This window comes from Symphalangus syndactylus, chromosome 1 (assembly GCF_028878055.3).
Source record: "Symphalangus syndactylus isolate Jambi chromosome 1, NHGRI_mSymSyn1-v2.1_pri, whole genome shotgun sequence".
NCBI lineage: Eukaryota > Metazoa > Chordata > Mammalia > Primates > Hylobatidae > Symphalangus > Symphalangus syndactylus.
This window is the reverse complement of record NC_072423.2, coordinates 82,463,045-82,484,820: the sequence shown is the minus strand read 5'-3', so window position 1 is coordinate 82,484,820 and position 21,776 is coordinate 82,463,045. Positions and strand designations below refer to the sequence as shown.

The window sequence follows — 21,776 nt, the reverse complement described above, 5'->3', positions numbered from 1 at the left end:
ATGTGGTGGCACATGCCTGTAATCCCAGCTACTGGGGAGGCTGATGCAGGAGAGTCACTTGAGCCTGGGAGGCAGAGGTCTCAGTGACCCTCTGAGATTGCACCACTGCACTCCAGACTGGACAACAGAGCGAGACTGTGTCTCAAAAAAAAAAAAAAAAAAAGCAATCCATTGCTTTACAACAGTGTAACATCATTAGTTACAATGTACTAAGCACATTATATACAATATCTCTCTAGATTTTTCTACCATCATATGAGAAAATTATTATCCCATTTAACAGATAAGAAATAAAGCAATTTAAATGAGTTTTCCAAGGTCCCTATTATAGAAATTGTTGCCATCAGGATTCAAATGTAGATCTGTTTATAGTTCATCTTATAAAATTTATAACTTTAAAATTAAAAAGAATAAAATTTATAACGTTATGCAGCAAATCTTTACATTTGTTAATTTCTTGAGTCTTCACAATATTCTAATTCAGGCAGGGCTCCTGGAATAAATACTAATATTAATAATACTAACAATTAATCATGTCAACCTAAATAGCAAACAGAGAGAGGCTCTCTACAAGAAAAAGATACTTGGGGGGAAAAGATAGCATTGCAATGGAAATATGTATGCCATATTAAAACTGCGAGCATATTCAGGGAGGTAAAGGAAGACAAAGAATTTTAAAGAAAAAAAATGATGAGGACTACTAATTATTTTGAAATAATGATCCTTAGATACAAAGATCAATAACAAGGGTGATGCCAGTCCAAGCTTGTACACGCGGTTGCTAGTCAGATATTTGTGCAGAAATACTTTTTACACAAGGTTGTGATGGACTTTGTGCAAGGCTGTTATTTTTTGCAGAATCTTTTGTGATGGTTTTGTTCTCAGGCATACAAGCTTGAGAACCCTCTCTTCATGCTTTCCCCAGCTCGCTTTTTGAGTTTCTTTTTTTTTTTTTTTGGTATATTAGTGACTCCATTTCGATTCTGACAACTTTCATATTTTCTCCCTTTTGATCAAGAGTTTCTCCAAAGGCATCACTGAACAATAATCATGTAGTTAGATTTTGATATCCCTTGGTGCTGGAATGGACCTATCCCAGGGCTGATCTCATCCCACCTTAGGGGGAGAGTTTGGTGACTAGGAGTCAGTGTTAAAACCTCTTTAGCCACACTGAGCAACAAGGGAAGTTTGAAGGGAGTGCGTCACAGGCTAAGTCTGCCTGAAGTTTATTACTAAGTTGAATTTTGTCTGTTCTGTAGTCTTTTGCAACCATACTAAAGTGCTGGGCAGATATTATATCCTTAGGAGTTGTACTTCTGCAAATATTTAACAAGTAACAGCTACAAAGTTTAAAAAGGGAAAATACAAAGTAAAATTAATAGTAAAATCACAATTCCAGTTTATCTAATAGTTTTCAGTCATAAACCCAGGCTTAAAGACAACCAACTGAATAAAGCAAATGACATTAGACAATTAGGTGAGACCTGTTGTAATCAGATGGCCTGTTTTCTTATTTTGCATATGTGGGTCCCAACTTCCCCATAGGAGTTTATGAGTTTATCCAAGTACATAATGTAGTATTAGCAATAGCTCAGACATTTTCTTATTTAACCAGTGGATAATACATAATTTCTTATATTGCTTCATTCTGTGTATCTATACCCAATATAATTTTGGCGCCTGGGCAGATAATCATGAGCTATATACTGGGTGCCATTGAAACCATCTAGAGATGCACTCAGGCCAAAAGAATCTTTCAAATTGCTTTCATTAGCCACACTGGTGAGGATGTAACTCACTGGCATTTTCCCACATCTAGCCATTAGTGTCAGTCCAAAGCCAATATCCAACAATACCCGAAAGGTCTGGGATGTGTTAAGATACCAGCATAAACTACTGATTGTAAAACTTCAATTACGCTATTATTTTGCCAAGTAAGAAGAGTAGCATTAAGAGGAGTAAGAGTCTCATTATGACATGGAGTCATTATGATCTCTTTAGGAAAGCTGTATACAGTGACCAAAAAAAAAAAAAAAAAAGTGTGAATTTCTCCTCCTGGTTAGAATGTCTCTGGTCATGACATCAGGTAGCTTGGTGAACTTTTTGGGTGGCCCACACATCAGACACAATTCTTGTCCTTTAAAATTCATCTCGTTTCAGCTTATAAGGCTTTAGGAAAAAATCAGGTTTTGTTGTTAGTTGTAGCCAGATATTGGAGGAGAACTCAGGTTCTAATCCTGTCTATAGATACATAATAAGAACTTAAAAGTAATGTACAGAACCACAATCTAATAACAAGTGTATTATATTTCTTCTTTAGAAACAATTTTTCTCTATACATTCAGGATCTAATCTAGTCAACAGGTGGATAACAAGAACTTGAAAGCAATGCACAAGATTACAATCTAATGTTTATTATAGCTTTTTTTTTTTAGAATCATAATGTTTTCTTTCTGTATTGATGACATAAAAATCTCCAAGTTGAAACCTTGTTGAGGCTAGGAAGCCAAAGCAAGGTAGGCTTTACATTTTACTTCCATTCTTAAGGTTCCTAGGCCTGCCAGGAAGTGACAATTATTATTTATTCACTGTAAGGATGAAAACCCTATGAGGCCAGGCATTTAAAGTTCATTCTCAAATATTTTATTTTAGTCAAAACCTTGGCAATATAACCAATGTTTCCAATTTTATTCTCTTAAAAAGAGGAAACAAAATTTTATTGAATGTATGTTAACAATCCTATTGTTATAAAGCAGTAAGTATACTCATGAACAGTTTCCAAATATTGGAGGATTCAAGTAGGGAGAAAAATCAAATGCTTCCACCTTTGTTCACAAAAATATACTTTACCGAATTGTTATAAACTATAGATAGTGTATGAAAGAAAATGTCCTTAAATCTAGAAAACAAATTGTTTAAGTAAAGAATCAACAATTATTTAAATAAGTTCTAAAAACATTACCATCGATTATTTAATTTTATACAATTAATTTTTTGTTTTGCTTCATCTTGATTAACTGCTTCATGAACTCATCAGTTTCTTTGTTAGAGCTCTGAACATTTTGATTTTTGTCTTTCAATCTTTTTTTTTTTTGAGACGGAGTCTCGCTGTTGCGCAGGCTGGAGTTCAGTGGCGCTATCTCAGCTCACTGCAAGCTCCACTCCCCAGGGTTCACGCCATTCTCCTGCCTCAGCCTCCCACGTAGCTGGGACTACAGGCGCCCACCACCTCGCCTGGCTAATTTTTTGTATTTTTAGTAGAGATGGGGTTTCACCGTGTTAGCCAGGATGGTCTCGATCTCCTGACCTCGTGATCCGCCCGCCTTGGCCTCCCAAAGTGCTGGGATTACAGGCGTGAGCCACCGCGCCCGGCCTTGTCTTTCAATCTTAAGGGTATCAGAAATCTATGCTCAAGAGTACTCGTTATAGTCTTTTCCATGAAAAGCAATATAGGTGACTACAAATGATTTTACAGAAGATTCAAAACAACTGTGGATGACAAAACCTTAGAATAGCCGTGGTTAAAAATGTAATGAGAATTCACAGTTGACAAGGGATTTTAATTTAGTTATTTTTATTTATGTACTTTTTTTTTTTTTTGAGACGGAGTTTTGCTCTTGTTGCCCAGCCTGGAGTGCAATGGCACAATATCCCCTCATTGCAACCTCTGCCTCCCGGGTTCAAGTGATTCTCCTGCTTCAGCCTCCTGAGTAGCTAGAATTACAAGCATGGGCCTCCATGCTCGGCTAATTTTTTTGTATTTTTAGTAGAGATGGGGTTTCTCCATGTTGGTCAGGCTGGTCTTGAACTCCCAACCTCAGGTGATCCGCCTGCCTCAGCCTCTCAAAGTGGTGGGATTACAGGCATGAGCCACTGCGCCTGGCCTATTTATGTACATTTTAAGATGACAACAAGAACCATAACTGATAGCATCACATCAGGACTTGTAGACTTTTATAAATTTTGTATAATCTTTAGAATACTCACATTAATAACATATTCATACACACATAACTTTAGAAAAGATTTAACATAAACAAAATTATGACTCATAACATTAAATGTAGCATGCATATAATTTTTGAAAAAATTGGACAATAATATATCTATAAATGTAACTGAAAGAAAATCTAGTATCATTTATCATTTGACAATTCTTCAATTTAACAAGTAAGCCTAATCATTTAATATTTCTACAAAATGAGAGATACATTCTTTAAGTCTCTCCAAGGACTTAACCGAAAATCTCTAAGTTAATTCTAGGTCAAAAGATTTAATTTAGGATTTTGATAAGAGGGAAGCCTACCAGATGACAAATGTTCAAAACACTTGATCAAAACAGAATCACAGGTCTCTGTAAAATACCAGTCATTAACCAGGGTAATAATCAAAAGACTTCAAAATCAACGCACAAAGTTACATGGATGTAAGAACCTTAACTCTGTTAAAACTCAGTTTTTCTAAGTAATCAAAAATCTAGTAAAGACAACACAGGAAATTATCTTTATAAAATTTTAAATCTTTATTTTTTATAAAGCCATTTATTAAAAAGGTAAAGAAAAACGTACTGCAGTTTCATTGTTTTTCCTTAAGAGAAGCTCATTTAGATAACCTGGAAGTCAAACCTGATGAAAAGGGGACCTGAATTTAACCAGACACAGGAGGAGTGTGTCCAGGTTGTAAGGTTATGCTATATTATAGAGGAATGTAAACAAGAAAACTAGTATCTGGAACAGAGGAATACATGGCTCTTAGTAACAACATGGAAAGTTTCCTGGTCACAATTCACACACAGCAAGAAAAACCTAAAGTATAAAATCAAATTATACTGAAGGGCAAACATTGGTTTTCTAGGCCTTTAAGATAAGTATTTCAGCATCAGGCTATAACAACAGTGTTAGAACTAGGAAGAAAAAGTTACAGGAGTTGATGAAAAGGTTGAAAGAGCTATCACTCCAGCCAGGCAAAAAAACAAACAACAACAACAACAACAAAAAAAAACCCACACATTTTTAAGGGAAGAAAGAGAGCTGAAGACAATGATTCAGGACCTGCCAATTATATGCAGCAAGATACAGCAAAAGTTAAACTTCTGAGACATAAATCTGAAATGTTTCCAGAAAAAAATTTACCTCCAAAAATAAAAGTACCATTCTGAATGAAAAAGACAGCATTTCAAAACTAAAACTAGAGAAATTAAATAGATCTCAGGAAGAAATATGGCAGAAATAGAAATTGTCTGTAGTGTAAAATATCACCATTAAGAAAAACACGTTTCAGAATTAAAAATCAAAAATTTTTGCAGTCTAAGAGCAAATCAATATATTAAGAAAATCTTTTTCTAACATAGGGGACCAAATTTTTTAGTTTAATATTAGTATATTTTCAATATTAAGTCTCATTTTTTAGAAAGTCATAAATTTTTTTAAATTATAGCCAACTTGATCACATACAAAATTTCTTTTATAAATTCCCCCTTTCACAAACACCATACCTACTCAGACCATTTACAGCATGCTTAAACTTTCTGTTATGTCTTGTACTTAATCTTTCTTAAATAACCAGTCATTTTACTTTAGAACAAAAAATTACCACAAAAGATTCTCTTATACAAAATTATCTTCTTTTCAACATTTTTTGAAAAAATATATTTTCATACTGATAACTTTTTTCCTATCTCTGTCTCTCTCCTACTTACTGGTACTTTTCCATCACATTGTAGCCTATTGTTTTATACTTGTTAAATTTATATTTTGCAAAAAAAAACTTTAAATAACTCTAAATTAGGCAAAATTATTCTTTTTTCTTGATAAAGAATATGCTTTTATGCCTTTCTTATAATTTTTTATTAAAACACATCTTACTTTTTTGAGAGATTTTATATTATAGTTCTAGAGGTATTAATTAGTATTTTTAATTTAATAACCTTAAATTTAGTGAAAACCTAGGAAGCCAGAAATCTTGAATTATCTATCATATCAGTATTTTATATATGAAAATTTTTATAATTTTTAAAAACATGTTTTTCTATAACATAATTTTATGCATATTCATGGAACCAAATCTATTTAGTCTTTCTATATTATTTTAGAATCCAAGAAAAAAACATATTTATGGTCCGAGTTTTGTTTTATGATCTTATTTGGAAATGACTCAGACATTTAATATCATTTAAATCAATATAACATAACTTTAAGATTTCAAATTACATGAAAACGATATTTACAGACATTTACCTCATTTCTATTATCTAATTTATTCAATTTTTTACAGTTTACATAGATTAGTTATGAAAAATGAGATATGAAATAAAGCTAATCATCATTTCTAGTTATTTTGCTATTTGTATAACTTATGAATATCAGGTGTGCACCTAAGTAGAAATCTTAAATTATATGAATATTTTGCTTATAACTTAGAAGATACAGATATTTTTACTAAACAAACATTATTAAACTAGCCTTAATTATCAAAGAGTTGACAAAGATTATTTTATTTTAGGCTGAGTTTATTGTTTTATAACCTTTGGGTCAAACCCCAGCACCCTAAAACATCTAGCAAAGACAAATATAAAACTCTACCAGTACAACTCGGCAAAAACATATGTTGACAATTTACTGATAATTTTAAAACCAGCTTATTTATTAAAGATGTACTTAAGTCACGTGAACTAAAAAGCATTTGGGTTATACATTTTTAATGAGTGCTCATTTATCTAAGCTATGTGAACAGAATTCCTTAAGAAATTTTTTGCCGCAGGGCACAGTGGCTCACACCTGTAATCCCAGAACTTTGGGAGGCCAAGGAAGGCAAATCACGAGGTCAGGAGTTCAAGACCAGCCTGACCAACTGGCATGGTGAAACCCCATCTCTGCTAAAAATACAAAAATTAGCCAGGAGTGGTGGCAGCATGCGCCTGTAATCCCAGGAGGGTTACTCAGGAGGCTGAGACAGGAGAATCGCTTAAAACCGGGAGGCACAGGTTGCAGTGAGCCGAGATAGTGCCACTGCAGTCCAGTCTGGGTGACAGAATAAGACTCCGTCTCAAAAAAATAAAAATAAAAATAAGAAATTTTTTGCCAACTATGCCAGCTTTTACCACATAGAAACAACGTGCCACATAATACATGTTCATACACATATACACACCTAAACACATATATGCACACACAAAGATGTGATAACTTTCATCAATATGTAATCTAATGAAGGCTGCAGACCAAAATTTTGGGTGAAGCAATTTATATAGTAGCTTGGGTTTTATTGTCGTTTGTTGGTTTGTTTGTTTTTCTTAGCCTCTTTAATATTTCTATTTTATTTATTCAGTCTCAAATGAGTTTAGAGTTAAATTTTCAATTGTTTACATTGTAGCTAGAACTGGTTGAATTGTATTAGAATTCAACCTAAATTGAATTGTCTACCTACCTAAATTGCAGGTCTCTAAAAAGAGTTTAAATAATGAACATTTGAGCTCTGAATTTTTCTTGATATAACATTGCTTGTCAATTTTAAAATATGCATAAGCATGGGCCATAAAATGTGGCTAGCTGGAGTCCCAAAAACCTGTCATGCCTTTATGTTTAAAAAACCCATTCTGTTTCTTACTCATCTCTTGAGAGCAAAGAAAATATTATCATTCCTATCAGGAAATGTCAGGAGTTTAGAGCAGTGTTTTACATGGTAGCAATTGCACTAATGGCTTTTAATTAGCCTTTCTGCATCCACCACTTAGGACGTATTTTTGCTTTCAGAATAATTTTTTAAAAAGCAAGGGAAAAGAATCAAACCAAATCAAAAGAAATCAAGATAAGAGTGTGCATAAAAATTTCAACTTCGGCATAGAGATCAAACAAAATATTCAACTAGGCACAGAGACAAAAGTGAATTCACCGCAAAAGACATGCCTTAGAGATAGAATGTAAATTCTGTAGAACCAGAGTACTCAGTCCAGAAAGACACATGTCTTTACACCAGAAAAGAGATACCACAAAAGACAAAAAGTATAGTCCCTTATTAGGTGACTTTATAAAAAAATAGATCCTGACTAATATAAAAAAGGCTCTACTAAAAAAGGCAGGCTCAGCCTAAGAGAAGACTCATCAGGGCAGAAAAGTGAGCCAAGGAAGTGGAAGAAAGCATGAAGGCCTCAAGTGTGCACTGCACATCAGTTCAAGAATTACCAGTTTCTTTGGATCACTATCTTTTTCGGGTTCTATTTCTGACACCATGTATTTCAACCTAAATAACAAACACAGAAAGGCTATCTAAAAGAAAAATAGGTTTATGTGAGAATAGAGTGTTGCTGTGGGAATACAAATGCCACAGTAAACTGTATGCATATTCCAGGAGATAATGGAAGACAACGATTTTTTTAAAAGTGAGAATTATGTGATTATTTTGAAATAATAATCTTTGGCTACAAAGATTGATGACAAGGGCGATGCCTGTTTTTGTTGTTGTTGTTGTTGTTTTGTTGTTTGTTGGTTTTGCTGAAACATGCAGAGAATTTTTATTTATCACAAATGTTAATACATATATTTACTTGCAGAACAGAGTCTCAGAGAGATATGCAGGCAAGGTATTAGTAGGGTTCAAGGGTTTCGTACAACATCTAGTACACAGTAGGTTGCTCACTAAGGACTTGTCATATTTTGCTCAAATGCCAACTTTTGGTACCTTAGGTTCTCAATTAGCCATTTTTTATATAGATGACTTTTTGGATAATTGTCATACTACATTTTTACCAATTAAGGATTTCAGTCCATTTTTTATTATTTTTTTCAATCATAGTTCAAGGTAAGGAAGAGCCCCATCCCCGCTCCCTTCCAGACAACAGAATAGTATTCTTATTAGAAGTTCCTAAGACAGAGCAATTCCAGCACGCGAATTGTGATGGGACATAGCCAGGAAGACGAGAAAGTGTAGCCATCATCCAGGGGTAATATATTCCCTCTCTGTTGCTCCTTGCAACCTGCAGGTCCTCTTCAGCGCCCTCTCCATTAAACGCATTAATATGGAGGATCCTCATCTGTTTCACAATGGTGCCTTTGGCAGATTCTCCAGCACCCGGCAGTAGCAGGCGGTCCGTGGCCCAGTCGATGCTTGGCTGGACAGGCAGTTTCTGGGCAGATGTCTTTGCAGAAGTACTCTTTTTGTGTAAAGTTGTGATGACCTTTATGCAAGGGTGTGGCTTTTGCAGTCTTTTGTGATAGTTTTATCAGGCATACAAGCATGAGAAACCTCTCTTAATTGCCTTCGCTGGCTCTTTTTGTCACTTTTTAAATTATTTTTTATGTATGTATGTATGTATGTATTTATTAATTATAGAGACATGGTCCCACTGCGTTGCCCACACTGTTTATGAACTCCTGGGCTCCAGAGACCCTCCCGCCTCAGCCTCCCTAAGTTCTGGGATTAAAGGCATGAACTACCATGCCCAGCCATATTTGTCACTTGTTTTTATTTAACACTAGTGACTTCATTTTGATTCTGGAAACTTTTATAAATGCAACTGATATTCATTTTAGTATTTCTCAACATAGTCTACAGACAACTCACATTACAAGTGCTTGGGCTGCTTTAATGAAAGCAGATTCCTGGGGGCTGACCTGCAACCTCCTAAGTTAGAAACACTGGGGCGCTCTTAGGTGCAAAGAATTTGAGAACCATTTGTTACTTGAGTGTTTATAACATGCTAGGCACTGTATGTAGTCCTTACTTGAGTAAACTCCTTTACAACAACCCTAAGAAGAGATGAATTATCTCTATCTTACATATGAAGAAATTGAGGCTTTACATTGTTGACTAGTGATGGAGAACTTGAATCCTTCTCAGTTGTTGAAAGACAAATGCTTTTTCGAGGATATCCCATCTGTCTCTAGTGTGAGCAGTCAGCTCTGATTTCTTAGGCATGCTTTCTAAACGTCATGATATATAATGACAGGCAATCTGTTGCTCAGATGAAAAACAATTTCTTCAAAGACACTCCATTTGGGAAAACAAATATTTGTTTAGGCTGACTATATTGTGGACTGATTTCTTGGTTTGTCCCTGCACCTGTCTGCAAAAAACACAAATGACCTGGGATTGCTTGTGCTGGGAAATGCATGTGGAATAACAAACAATTCTGTAGTGGTTTTAGGGTATAATGACATCATTAGAGGACACCCAGAACATCAATTCTCTTGACTTGTTTCTCTTCTGAGTTGGGGTTACTCATTTGTTTATTCCATAAATATTTATTGTATATCTATTTTATGCCAGGTACTATTCTAAGCAGTGGAGATATGTAACATGCAAAAGAAACAAAAATCCTTGCTCTATTCTGTGGGCTTCTATCTCCGCTTTACCCCAGTGATCCAGTAAGAAAAAGTAAATACAAAGCGTACTGCCACAGGTAATTTGACCATTTAGCAACATTTTCCAGTTATTTTGTATTTCTTTACACAATTCCTAGAAAAGCCTATGAAGACTCATAAAGTAAAATGCAAAGTTTTGAAGTAGTGGAGTCTCAATAAATGAAAACATCCTTTAAAGAGTGGTTGTTTATTTTATATTCAATATGTTTTATTCAATTATGGTCATTATACCTTTAATATGAAATTGTCTAAAATGCATCCAGGTGAAACTTCTTCAAGCTAGCTTCTGGGTCGTTTAAACATGTCCCTATAATTTCTGAATATTTTCTTAGTTTCTGCCACAAGATGTCCCAGACTCATCTTATGCAATCCTTGACCAAAACTTGGGAGTTTCAAGGAGTTCTGGGTCCTTTCAGTGGAAAAATGGTATTTAGTTACCAAAACTTGTGTTTTGTGTGTGCTCATGGCTGCTGGGTTTTCTTTTTCTTTTTTTTTTTCTTTATTTTACTTCAGGTTCTGGGATACATGTGCAGAACGTGCAGGTTTGTCTTACCTAGGAATACATGTGCCATGATGGTTTGCTGCACCTATCAACCTGTCATCTAGGTTTTAAGCCCCGCATGCATTAGGCATTTGTCCTAATGCACTCCCTCCCCTTGCCCTCCAACCCCCAACAGGCCCCAGCATGTGATGTTCCCCTTTCTGTGTCCATGTGTTCTCGTTGTTCAACTCCCACTTATGAGTGAGAACATGTGGTGTTTGGTTTTCTCTTCCTGTGTTAGTTTACTGACAATGATGGCTTCCAGCTTCATTCATGTCCCTGCAAAGAACATGAGCTCATTCTTTTCTATGGATACATAGTAGTCCATGGTGTATATGTGTCACATTTTCTTTATCCAGTCTACCATTGATGGGCATTTCTTAAGTGTGTGGTTGGATTTATTATTATCACAAAGATAAGAGGACTACTGGATATTTAGTATTTAGTAGACAAGTATGAACACATCCTGCATCCATAAGGACAGCCCTATGCAAAGAAAGATGTTGCACTCCCTACATCCAAACTCCTGATGCATATTTGTGCATTAGAAAATATTGTTATAATTACATCAGTTTGAAATCTACTCTGCTCTACAGACAAAGAAAACATATTTTGCAAGGTTCTCCTACATAACAATTTAATAAAACCAAGGAAAGCTTGTCATTTATTTTGTTTGGAACTTTGTCAAGACTTGACCAACTTGTCAGGAAAATATCAGCAATGTCAATGTGACTCCTGATATTTGAGTCACCAACACATTAACGACGATTCTACATGTGTTGATTTTACTATCTATGTCTCACCAAGTGATCCAGCATTTATATATTGAATATTCAAATTATTTTATAATAAATCCTATATTATAATTATTTCATATAATAATTGTATTATGAATTATTTTTCTTTTATATCTCTTTTACATTAGACTTAGGATAGCTTACATACACATATATATATGTTTATACTTAGGTTACATTAACTACACATATTATTTCAAGAATCTAAAGGAAGCATTTCTAAATGTTTGTTTGACAAGATTTTTCCAATGTGATAGCATTCAGAACTATTGCTATAGACAATATCCACTTGGGATAACTGTCCTTTTAAGAACCACGCCCACAGCTACTTATAGAGGCTGAGAGGTAATGCTGAGTCTCAACATTTTATACCCCAAATACCCATAAAAACATCACATATTTTTTACTTGGCAGAAACAGATAAATTCATTGGTCCTTACCTGAGCTTCGCGCTAATTCTCAACCTGATTCCTTCCCTGGAATTTATGACAAATGTACCAAAGACTCCTACAGAGTAACTAAGCAGATAATTTTTTCTGTGATTGTGGAGAAATACATCGTGATCACCTTCTAAACCATAGGGACCTTTCCAGTTTTCACAGGCTCTGAACAATTTGTCCATCCATAGCTGGGAACAGGAAAAGGATTTTTTCTCTCTCAGTGCCTAAATTAGATGAGCTCTTTCCTAGTTTGTTTTTATACCATCATCTAGTTTTATTTTGTTATTAGCATTTAACATTAATTGACACTGTACTTATTTGTTTTTTATGTAACTCTACCTTCTAAAATAAAAGCTCAGTAGGACAGGAGTGAGCCCTATCATCTTCACCGCTATATCCCACTGTCTGGAATAGCACACAGGACTCAATAAATATTTTGTATTTCAAGAAAAAATTAATAAACATTTCAATTGAGGCTTTTCTGTTATTAAATGCATTTTATTGCAATAAATATATTGAAGCTCAGAAAACTCCCATCACCTGCCCAAGGCAGCCAAAATTTCTGCTTAGTGTTGATTATATGTCAGGTGCTTAGCACAGAAAATGCCATCATTTGGTATTGGTTGAGGCAATTAAACTCTTTTCTACTCTATTTGTAGGCGTAATATCCATAAGCCATGCAGAGGAGCTATCACACAGCAACTAAGTTCATCCTGCTGGGCTTCACCACAGACCCAGGGATGCAGCCGGGCCTCTTCATGGTGTTCCTGGGTGTGTACTGTCTGACTGTGGTAGGAAATAGCACCCTCATCGTGTTGATCTGTAATGACTCCCACCTCCACACATCCATGTATTTTTTCATTGGAAATCTGTCATTTCTGGATCTCTGGTATTCTTCTGTCTACACCCCAGGTCACTACTCCTAGTGATCTGCATCTCTGAAGACAAAAGCATCTCCTTTGCTGGCTGCCTGTGTCAGTTCTTCTTCTCTGCCGGGCTGGCCTATAGTGAGTGCTACCTGCTGGCTGCCATGGCTTATGACCGCTACGTGGCCATCTCCAAGCCCCTGCTTTATACTCGGGCCATGCCAAGGAGATTGTGCATTTGTCTGGTTTTATATTCCTATACTGGGGGTTTTGTCAACGCAATAATATTAACCAGCAACACATTCACATTGGATTTTTGTGGTGACAATGTCATTGATGACTTTTTCTGTGATGTCCCACCCCTGGTGAAGCTGGCATGCAATGCGAGAGAGAGCTACCAGGCTGTGCTGCACTTCCTGCTGGCCTCCAATGTCATCCCCCCTACCGTGCTCATCCTTGCCTCTTACCTCTCCATCATCACCACCATCCTGAGTATCCACTCTACCCAGGGCCGCATCAAAGCCTTCACATGCTCCTCCCACCTGATCTCCGTTACCTTATACTACGGCTCCATTCTCTACATCTACTCTCGGCCAAGTTCCAGCTACTCCCTCTAGAGGGACAAAATGGTTTCTACCTTTTATACTGTGCTGTTCCCCATGTTGAATCCCATGATCTACAGTCTGAGGAATAAAGACGTGAAAGAAGCTCTGAAAAAATTCTTCAAGTCAGCATAATCCAAAGTCTGAACTGACATAATGTTCTCAAATCAATGCTAAGTGATAACAAACTGCTCAGAGAGGTTACAGAACTGGATTTTTATTTCTTTTTTACCATTGAACAAAATTCAACAGGAAAAATTGTGTTTCTTTGTATTTTGTTTGTTTGTTATGATTTTGAGATCAGACTATAATATATACTACAGTATTGTAGATTCAATTGAATATTGATACAGTTTTTAAAATTCAGTATCTCCCATTAATGCAAAATGGAAGAGTAATACTTCTGACATCCTAAGTAAAATTAAATTTTACTTTGTTCTTTCCCATAATATTAACCCAATTATTTTTCCTACATTGTGAGTATTATGGAGATGAAAAGAAAACATAATATGGATCTTTGATATTTGCGGGATATACCCCAAATCCTTCTAGTCAAGTACTCGAACAGCTTCCTTTGTGATAGAGGAATAAGAATGTTAAGATTATTTTGATGGAAAGAGGCAGGATGTGTTGGAAAATAAATGCAGCTGAAGGGAAAGATGAGAAATGTCAAAGTAAAGACAAATGAAATGGCTACAACTATTTGTCCTAAATTTTTAAAATTTAATTAATTTTTTAAATGTGTTCATTCCAGCAAATATTATAACCTTTCTTTAACAAAGTGCTAATCTCTAAGCTGCAAGCTTGTGATTTGAGAACTGTAACCATTAATCCTTAACTTGCCATCTTCTAAAGGCTACTAGATGAAATATCAACCCAACCTGCCATCACAAGAGAGTTCAGTTATGGAGTTTATATCAGGGTTTAGGGAATTGGGCTCAAGGCCAAGGCTAGTTTCCATGTGGTTAGCAACATGTTTGATTTTTCAGGGTTTCAGGCATTGACCTAAACAAGTTTATCAGTTCTTAGTAATGTTCAAGGCCCAGGCTGGGTTCAGGCCAGGGACAAACATGCAGCTTCTGTCTTTTGGTCAGGACAAAGGAAAAAGAAAGGTAACTAGGAAACGGTGGTTACTGTTGTTGTTCATTTGTTTCATTTTGTTTAATGTTGTCACATCGCTGTGTGACCTGAGAGAGAGTACTGTGGAGTACTCACTCCTTGTAAGAGAGAAGACTCTTTTAGGATGATATGCAATTCTAAAGACACACATTTATTCATTAATTTTGAGATAGATTTTTGTTGTCGTTGTTTGTAATCTGAACAACTCTTAAACATCTTCCTAATATTCTCTTTATGTAGAAGGCATGAGGTTTACAAAGATACTCCCTATATGCTCAATTAGAGCTTTCTGAAGAAATTTTGAGGAAATGATTTTCTTAAAATAAATATTTGTAAAATCTTGGGCATATTTCCAGAAGTCTCACCCTTTCAGGTATTCTTGTCACCTAGTAAAGATTGCTTACCAAGCTTCAAAGTCAAACTATATTCATTAAACCACGTAATTTATTTTGTTCGCCAAGATCTCCCAAAGGCAGCAAACACAATGAAATCTATGAAAGATTTAATACTGCCAAGGCAAAATACCATATTGTAGAATGTCAAACAACCCAGTATTATAAGTTTTAAATATTACTTTGTTTTGTTTACATCATAACAAACTAATAACAAAGAATCATGTGGTCAATGTCTTAATGTTTTAAATATGACTCATTGAATTTAATTGAACTACAGAAATGCAAATGAACATATTTATAAGCCAATAATCTGGAAAATTCAATAACAGCATTTGCAAAGAGAATAACCTTCATGTTTGTGGTCGTATAGTCTGTGTTGCTTTCCTGAAGGCCTCTTTGATATCTTTGTTTCTCAAGCTATAGATGAGAGGGTTGAGCAGTGGGTTGATCACAGTGTAAAACAGAGCAGCTACTTTGTCCCTCTTTAGGGAGTAGGTGGAACTAGGCCTTGAATACATAAACAACAATGATCCATAGAACAGCATGACTGAGATGAGGTGGGAAGCACAGGTGGAGAATGCCTTGTGTCTTCCTGAAGCTGAGTGGATTCTCAGGATAGCCAGGAGGATGTTGACATAGGAAATCAGGATAGCAAGAATGCTGGAGAGGACTGTGAAGCCCACCACACCAAGCAGGACTTTTTCATAGACCCTGGTGTCTGTACAGGACATTTTTACCAATGGTGGTGCATCGCAGAAAAAGTGGTCAATGATATTTTTACCACAAAAATGCAGGCGGAATGTATTGGCAGTATGAGCTATGGCGTTCAAAAATCCTCCTATGTAGGAGCCAGCAACAAGCCCAGTACAGAGGGCAGTGGACATGGTACCTGAATAAAGCAGTGGGTTACAAATTGCTGCATGGCGGTCATATGCCATGGCTGCCAGGAGATAGCATTCAGTGTAGGCTACAACACAGGAAAAAAACAGCTGAGCCCCACATCCAGCCAAGGAAATGCGCTTATCTTCTGAGATACAACTGGCCAGGATTTGGGGGGTATACACAGAGGTATACCAGAAATCCAAAAAAGACAGATTGCCAATGAAAAGGTACATAGGCGTATGCAAGTGGGAATCAATTCGGATTAAGATAACCAAGGTCATGTTTCCTGACAAGGTTATCAAATAGAGCATCAGAAACACTCCAAATAGAATCGGCTGCCACTGGGGGTCTGCTGAGAAACCCAACAAGATGAATTCAGTCAGGATGGTGAGATTTCCCACTTCCATGTCCACAGAGGTGAAAGCCTGACTACCACGAGAAGGGAAAAGCATCACTTAGTGATTTTTCTATTGACACAAGTTGACAAGGGTATCAATTAAATCAACAATTACTAAGAAGCTTGTAGATTTTTCTCCATTCCTATCTAGAATTATAGGACTTCAGTCCGTGATTTGGAAAAATTACTGGAATTGGAGTCAAAAATAATTTGAAAAATCGGAATTTTATTTATTAACTATTTAATACAGGGCAAGACCCATATTCTCATAAAACATGAAAAAAAAATGAAACTCACAAGGATAACTAATTACTTCTACTTTTTTTTGAGACGGAATCTCACTCTGTCACCCAGGCTGGAGTACAGTGGCATGATCTCCATTCACTGCAATCTCTGCCTCCTAGGTTCAAGCAATTCTCCTGCCTCAGCCTCCCGAGTAGCTGGGACTACGGGTGCCTACCACCACACCCGACTCTACTAAAAGTGGCGTTTTACCATGTTGGCAAGGCTCGTCTCAAACTCCTGACCTCAGGTGATCCACCTGCCTCAGCCTCCCAAAGTGCTGGGATTACAAGCGTGAGCCGTTGCACCTGGCCGACTAGTAACTTCTTGACAGACTTTCTGATTGAATAAGGAAAACATACATAAAAATAACACAGCCCAATATTGGGTACATTAGTGGGCACTCAAAAAATGTCACTATCTTTCTATAAGTTATTGAAAACTTCTTACGTGTCAAGTATTTATATTGTTAAGTATCAGATTACTAAAGCTGCTATTTATATTACAAATATAAATACATTATGACCATGTACCAGTTACTATTCTAAGTCTTATACTTAACCCCTTGAGTCTTGGATGGCGTGGTGGTTTGCTTTGGCCAATAGATTGAAAGATAGGCAGCTCCATGTGGATTCAAAGCCTGGATTTCAAGAGGCTTTTTATGTTTCTCTTCTCACTTTTAAAATCCTACCACCACCATGTAAATAAGCCTGGGTTAGTTTGCTGGATAAGACATCTGGCTGTGCTCACTCTGTCACCCCAGCTGACTGCAAGTTGTCCCCCAAACATGCAGGTTGGGCCCTTCTATATGATCCAGCCTACAGTGGCGCTAAGAGCTACCCACAGACATGAGCAAGCCCAGGTGAGAAAAGACAGGTCTGGCATAGGCAGAATTGCCCAAGTGATATGGCATCTGAGTTCAAAACCAGATCTTCTTACTTGGTAGTTCTACAATCTGGGAAAAGTATCTTAACAATTCCCCACCTACATGTATTTACCTCCAAAAGGGTGAGAAAACATCCGTGTTAAGAAAACAGCCCATTTTCTGGACAGAAAATCAATCTACAAAATTTTAATTATCATTATTCTGAGTGGGAGGATAATTATCTGACTTAATTATAAATTCTGAGCTTGTAAAACATAAATAAATAAATAAAACTAAGTTTATACAAATAAGCAATTTCAGCCAGAAGAGTGGTATCATCCAGTATCTTGTTAAAATCCTAGAATTTAATATTTTTGTCAACTCTTCCCATGTAACTTGGCAAAGGAGTTACAGGTTTTAGGATTGTGAGGCCCAATATTTGGTACATATCCCTGACACCACTCACTGTATGATTCAGGAAAGTAATTCCTCATCTCAGGAACACAATTCACCCATCTGAAAATTTTGGTTGATCCTATTCTCAGCACCAAACTTCCATGATTCCAATTTGCTAAAATCTCTTATAGAAATTGTTATGTGCCAGGTGCGGTGGCTCACACCTGTAATACCAGCACTTTAGGAGGCTGAGGCAGGAGGATCACTTGAGGCCAGGAGTTCAGGACCAGCCTGACCAACATAGCAAAATCCTGTCTCTACTAAAAATCAGGCAGGTGTGGTGGTACATGGCTGTAATCCCAGCTACTTGGGAGGCTGAGGCAGGAGAATCGCTTGAATCCAGGAGGCAGAGGTTGCAGTGAGCTGAGATTGCACCATTGCACTCCAGCATGGGTGACAGAGAGACACTCTGTCTAAAAAAGAAAAAAAAAAAGAAAGAAAGAAAGAAAGAAAGAAAGAGAAAGAAAGAAAGAAAGGAAGAAAGAAAGAGAAAGGAAGAAAGAAAGAGAAAGAAAGAAGAGAAAGAAAGAAAGAAAGAAAGAAAGAAAGAAAGAAAGAAAGAAAGAAGAAAGAAAAAAAGAAAAAGAAAAACTTTCATGAAACAATAGCCTCACTTGTTGCAATACAGTGTGGCAGAGCAGATTAACAGTCCATATGTACACACGTATCTTGGGATACACAGGACATGACCACTGTCTTGGTTGAAGTGAGACATTAAATTTGCTGAAGACAACTGCACCCTTCTTTTCATCTCAAGATTTGCATCCACATTCTTGTGTCCTTAAAATACAATCCTATGAAGTTATGTGTATGTTCTAAACACTGCATTTCTTAATTTCTTTATCTGCAAATAATTAATGGCTCAAATTTTTTGACTCATGAACCGCTTTGAGAACTTGATAAACTCAGCAATGATAATTCTCAAATATGATTATGTATATATGTAAAAACACACAAAATTTTAATGGGTTCACAAACTCCCAAAAATCTATTAGTTTGCCAGTTATGATTTCAGATTTAAAAATTCTACTAATGGAAGATGGCTAAGTTCAGTCAGGTGTTAGTATGCCATAATAAGAGAGGAGTAATAGGTAATTAAAACTAACGATGTTTAAAGTTGAATTCCTAATCTTCAGTTCCAAAAATTGACTTTTTCATTCCCCATATTGGTTAATAAGATTCCACTCTTCCAGGATCTGAAGTCAAAAATTTGGTATCAATCTACCCTGTTTCTTTCCTATCTACTTTTCCATCTTTTAGAAAATTGTGATTCTCCTACTTTCAAAATGTATCCTGAATCTGACCACTTCTCCCCACCTCCACTGCTACCACTCTGTTCAAACCACTATGATCTACTGCCAAGAATATTGCCATCGCCTTCTAACTCATCTACACCCTTGTTCCCTAGGGTATATTTTCAATATAACAGCCAGTGTAGGCCATTAAACAAATAAATAAGTTGCTTCTGTATTTAAAACCCTGTAAAGGCTCCCAATTTATTCCAACTTGAAACCCATAATCTGTCTCTCCCTTACCTAAAGAACCTTATCTCCTAACACTCACCGCACTGACCTCCTCCTTCTTTCTGCCCCAGCCTCGATGGCTTTCTCACTTTTTCTCAAATGTGCCGTCTGTGTCCCAGCATCAAAGATTTATTATTATTATTATTATTATACTTTAAGTTCTAGGGTACATAACTGTCTGTTCCCTCTGCCTGGAACACTATTCTCCAGATATTTTCATGGCTCACTCATTCATCTTCTTTAAGTTCCTTTCAAATGTCACATTCTGACAAAGGTACATACTAACCACTCCTTTTAAATTCCATGCCCCTTTCCCTCCAACAATCTTCATCCTTATTACCCTACTCCAATTCTACTGTGTTATCCCTCTCATCTACTGTCATCCTCTAACTCCTGTTTATTAAATCTATTGCCTGCTTCTTCTCACCAGAATGCAACATCTATATGGCACAATATTTCTCTGTCTTGTTTATTGCTGTATCCCAGCACAAAGAACAGTTCCTAGTAATGAATTAGCACTCAGTAAATATTTCTAGAGTGAGTAATTGGTTAATTACCTTCATATCTTGAAGCTGGTTTAACAAAGTACTTTCTATTTCTTTTTTTTTTTTTTTCTTTGAGACAGAGTCTCACACTGTCACCCAGGCTGGAATGCAATGGCACTATCTCCGCTCACAGCAACCTCTGCCTCCCAGGTTCAAGCGATTCTACTGCCTCAGCCTCCCAAGTAGCTGGGATTATAGACACCCACCACCATGCCTGGCTCATGTTTTGTATTTTTAGTAAAGACGGGGTTTCACTATGTTGGCCAGGCTGGTCTTGAACTCCTCACCTCTTGATCCGCCCTCCTCAGCCTCCCAAAGTGCTGGGATTACAGGCTTGGGCCACCGTGCCCGGCCAGTACTGTCTATTTCTAACCTGGCTCAAAATATTCAGAACAAGATCTATTCTCAAGTGGACTTTCCCAGCACAGTGTACTGTATCAAAATAAGAAAGAAGAGCAAATAAAAGTCTCACTTCCAAGACCTAATTTGAAACAAGGTACCAAATATCTGTGAATGTGAAATAAAAGGCACAGAAAATGTCTGAGCCAATCATGCTAAAGAATCTCCTATAGAAATGGCCTATCAAGTTGCATCTTCCCCTGCAGCAGCCCAGGTCTCTGCTCCCTTCACTGGAGCAAGAAAAATTCTTTGGTAGGAATGTACCTTCCTGGCATCTCAAAATTAGTACCAAGAAGTGAAAATGCCACACACTAGTAGTTTAGAGTAGCACAATCACTGGGGTCAAAAAAGCAACTCACATTTTTTTGTCCTCTTGATTTTTTCACTGTGTAAAAAACGTGATGGCCCAGCATAGATATAAGACTGAGTTGCAAATTCTACGTGAAAGCAGGATGTATCATTGAATGGAATTTGATTTACAAGGGTGTCTGCACGTGCACCTGTGTGCATGTGTGATGCAGCAGTAAATCCTTTGACAGCCATGCCAGATTCTGTATCCCCTTTCTGGTTTGCAGCTAAGGTCAGAGAGAGGCCAGACTTCCTAGTTGCCCCTGATCCCAGGTGCTTACCCTTGGTTTGGAAGGCCGGCTCTTGGAAGTGACACTTTTCCCTCTCTTCTGGTGTTTAATGTGCCTTTGTTGCACTCAATATATGTATTTCCTCAACAGCCATTTGAGACACCTCCCTCACACCAGCACAGAAATATGTACCTCTGTCTCCAAAGACTCAATTAGAGTTCATCTGGAGTTTGGGGATGTTAAATAAATCAGGAAATGATGAAATGAGTAATATTTCATTAAAAGTTGACTCTCTTAATGGATCTAACTCATAATATAATCCTGTTATATTAGGTGTGTCTTATAATTAAATTTTTCCAAATTGTACTAATTAGACTTTTCTAAAACGTGTCTTGTGGTCTATATTTTTTTTCCATGTCCAGGCTACTCTCCCTTGTCTCCTCCACTGGCAATCTACTACCTATCCCTGGGGTATGGTCTGAATTTTGTCTTTTGGAAATTCATTTGTTGAAGCCCTAACTTACAGTACCTTAGAATCTGACTATATTTGTAGATGGGATCTTTAAAGAAGTGATGAAGTTAAAATGAGGCAGTTAAAGTAGGCTCAATCCAATCTGACTGGTGTCTTTATAAAAAGGAAAGTTGAACATACACAGATACCAGGGATGTAAGTGAAACCGAAGAAAACCCGTGTGAACACAGCAAGAGTGTCATCTGAGAGCCAAGGACAG

General features: G+C 36.7%; 1 protein-coding gene and 1 pseudogene across 2 annotated transcripts; one reads left to right on the top strand and one right to left on the bottom strand.

Moving 5' to 3' along the window:
• Positions 1-12,813: 12,813 nt before the first annotated feature.
• On the top strand, positions 12,814-13,751 carry LOC129489773 (olfactory receptor 9G9-like; annotated as a pseudogene).
• A 115-nt stretch (positions 13,752-13,866) lies between these two features.
• On the bottom strand, positions 13,867-21,138 carry LOC129489762 (olfactory receptor 9G4). Of its 2 annotated transcripts, none has more exons than XM_055292854.2 (2): positions 21,097-21,138; positions 13,867-16,429 (listed from the first exon to the last, which is right to left on the bottom strand). In XM_055292854.2, the coding sequence occupies exon 2, from the start codon at positions 16,405-16,407 to the stop codon at positions 15,469-15,471; it is 939 nt and encodes a 312-aa protein (XP_055148829.1). In that variant the 5' UTR covers positions 16,408-16,429; positions 21,097-21,138; the 3' UTR covers positions 13,867-15,468. The 2 variants fall into 2 exon arrangements, with proteins under 2 accessions (XP_055148829.1, XP_055148820.1); XM_055292845.2 differs by having other exon boundaries at positions 13,867-16,425.
• Positions 21,139-21,776: the final 638 nt, after the last annotated feature.

Bases quoted from the DNA above. Each gene is read 5' to 3' on its own strand.
- LOC129489762 (XM_055292854.2), bottom strand. From the start codon at position 16,407: ATGGAAGTGGGAAATCTCACCATCCTGACTGAATTCATCTTGTTGGGT.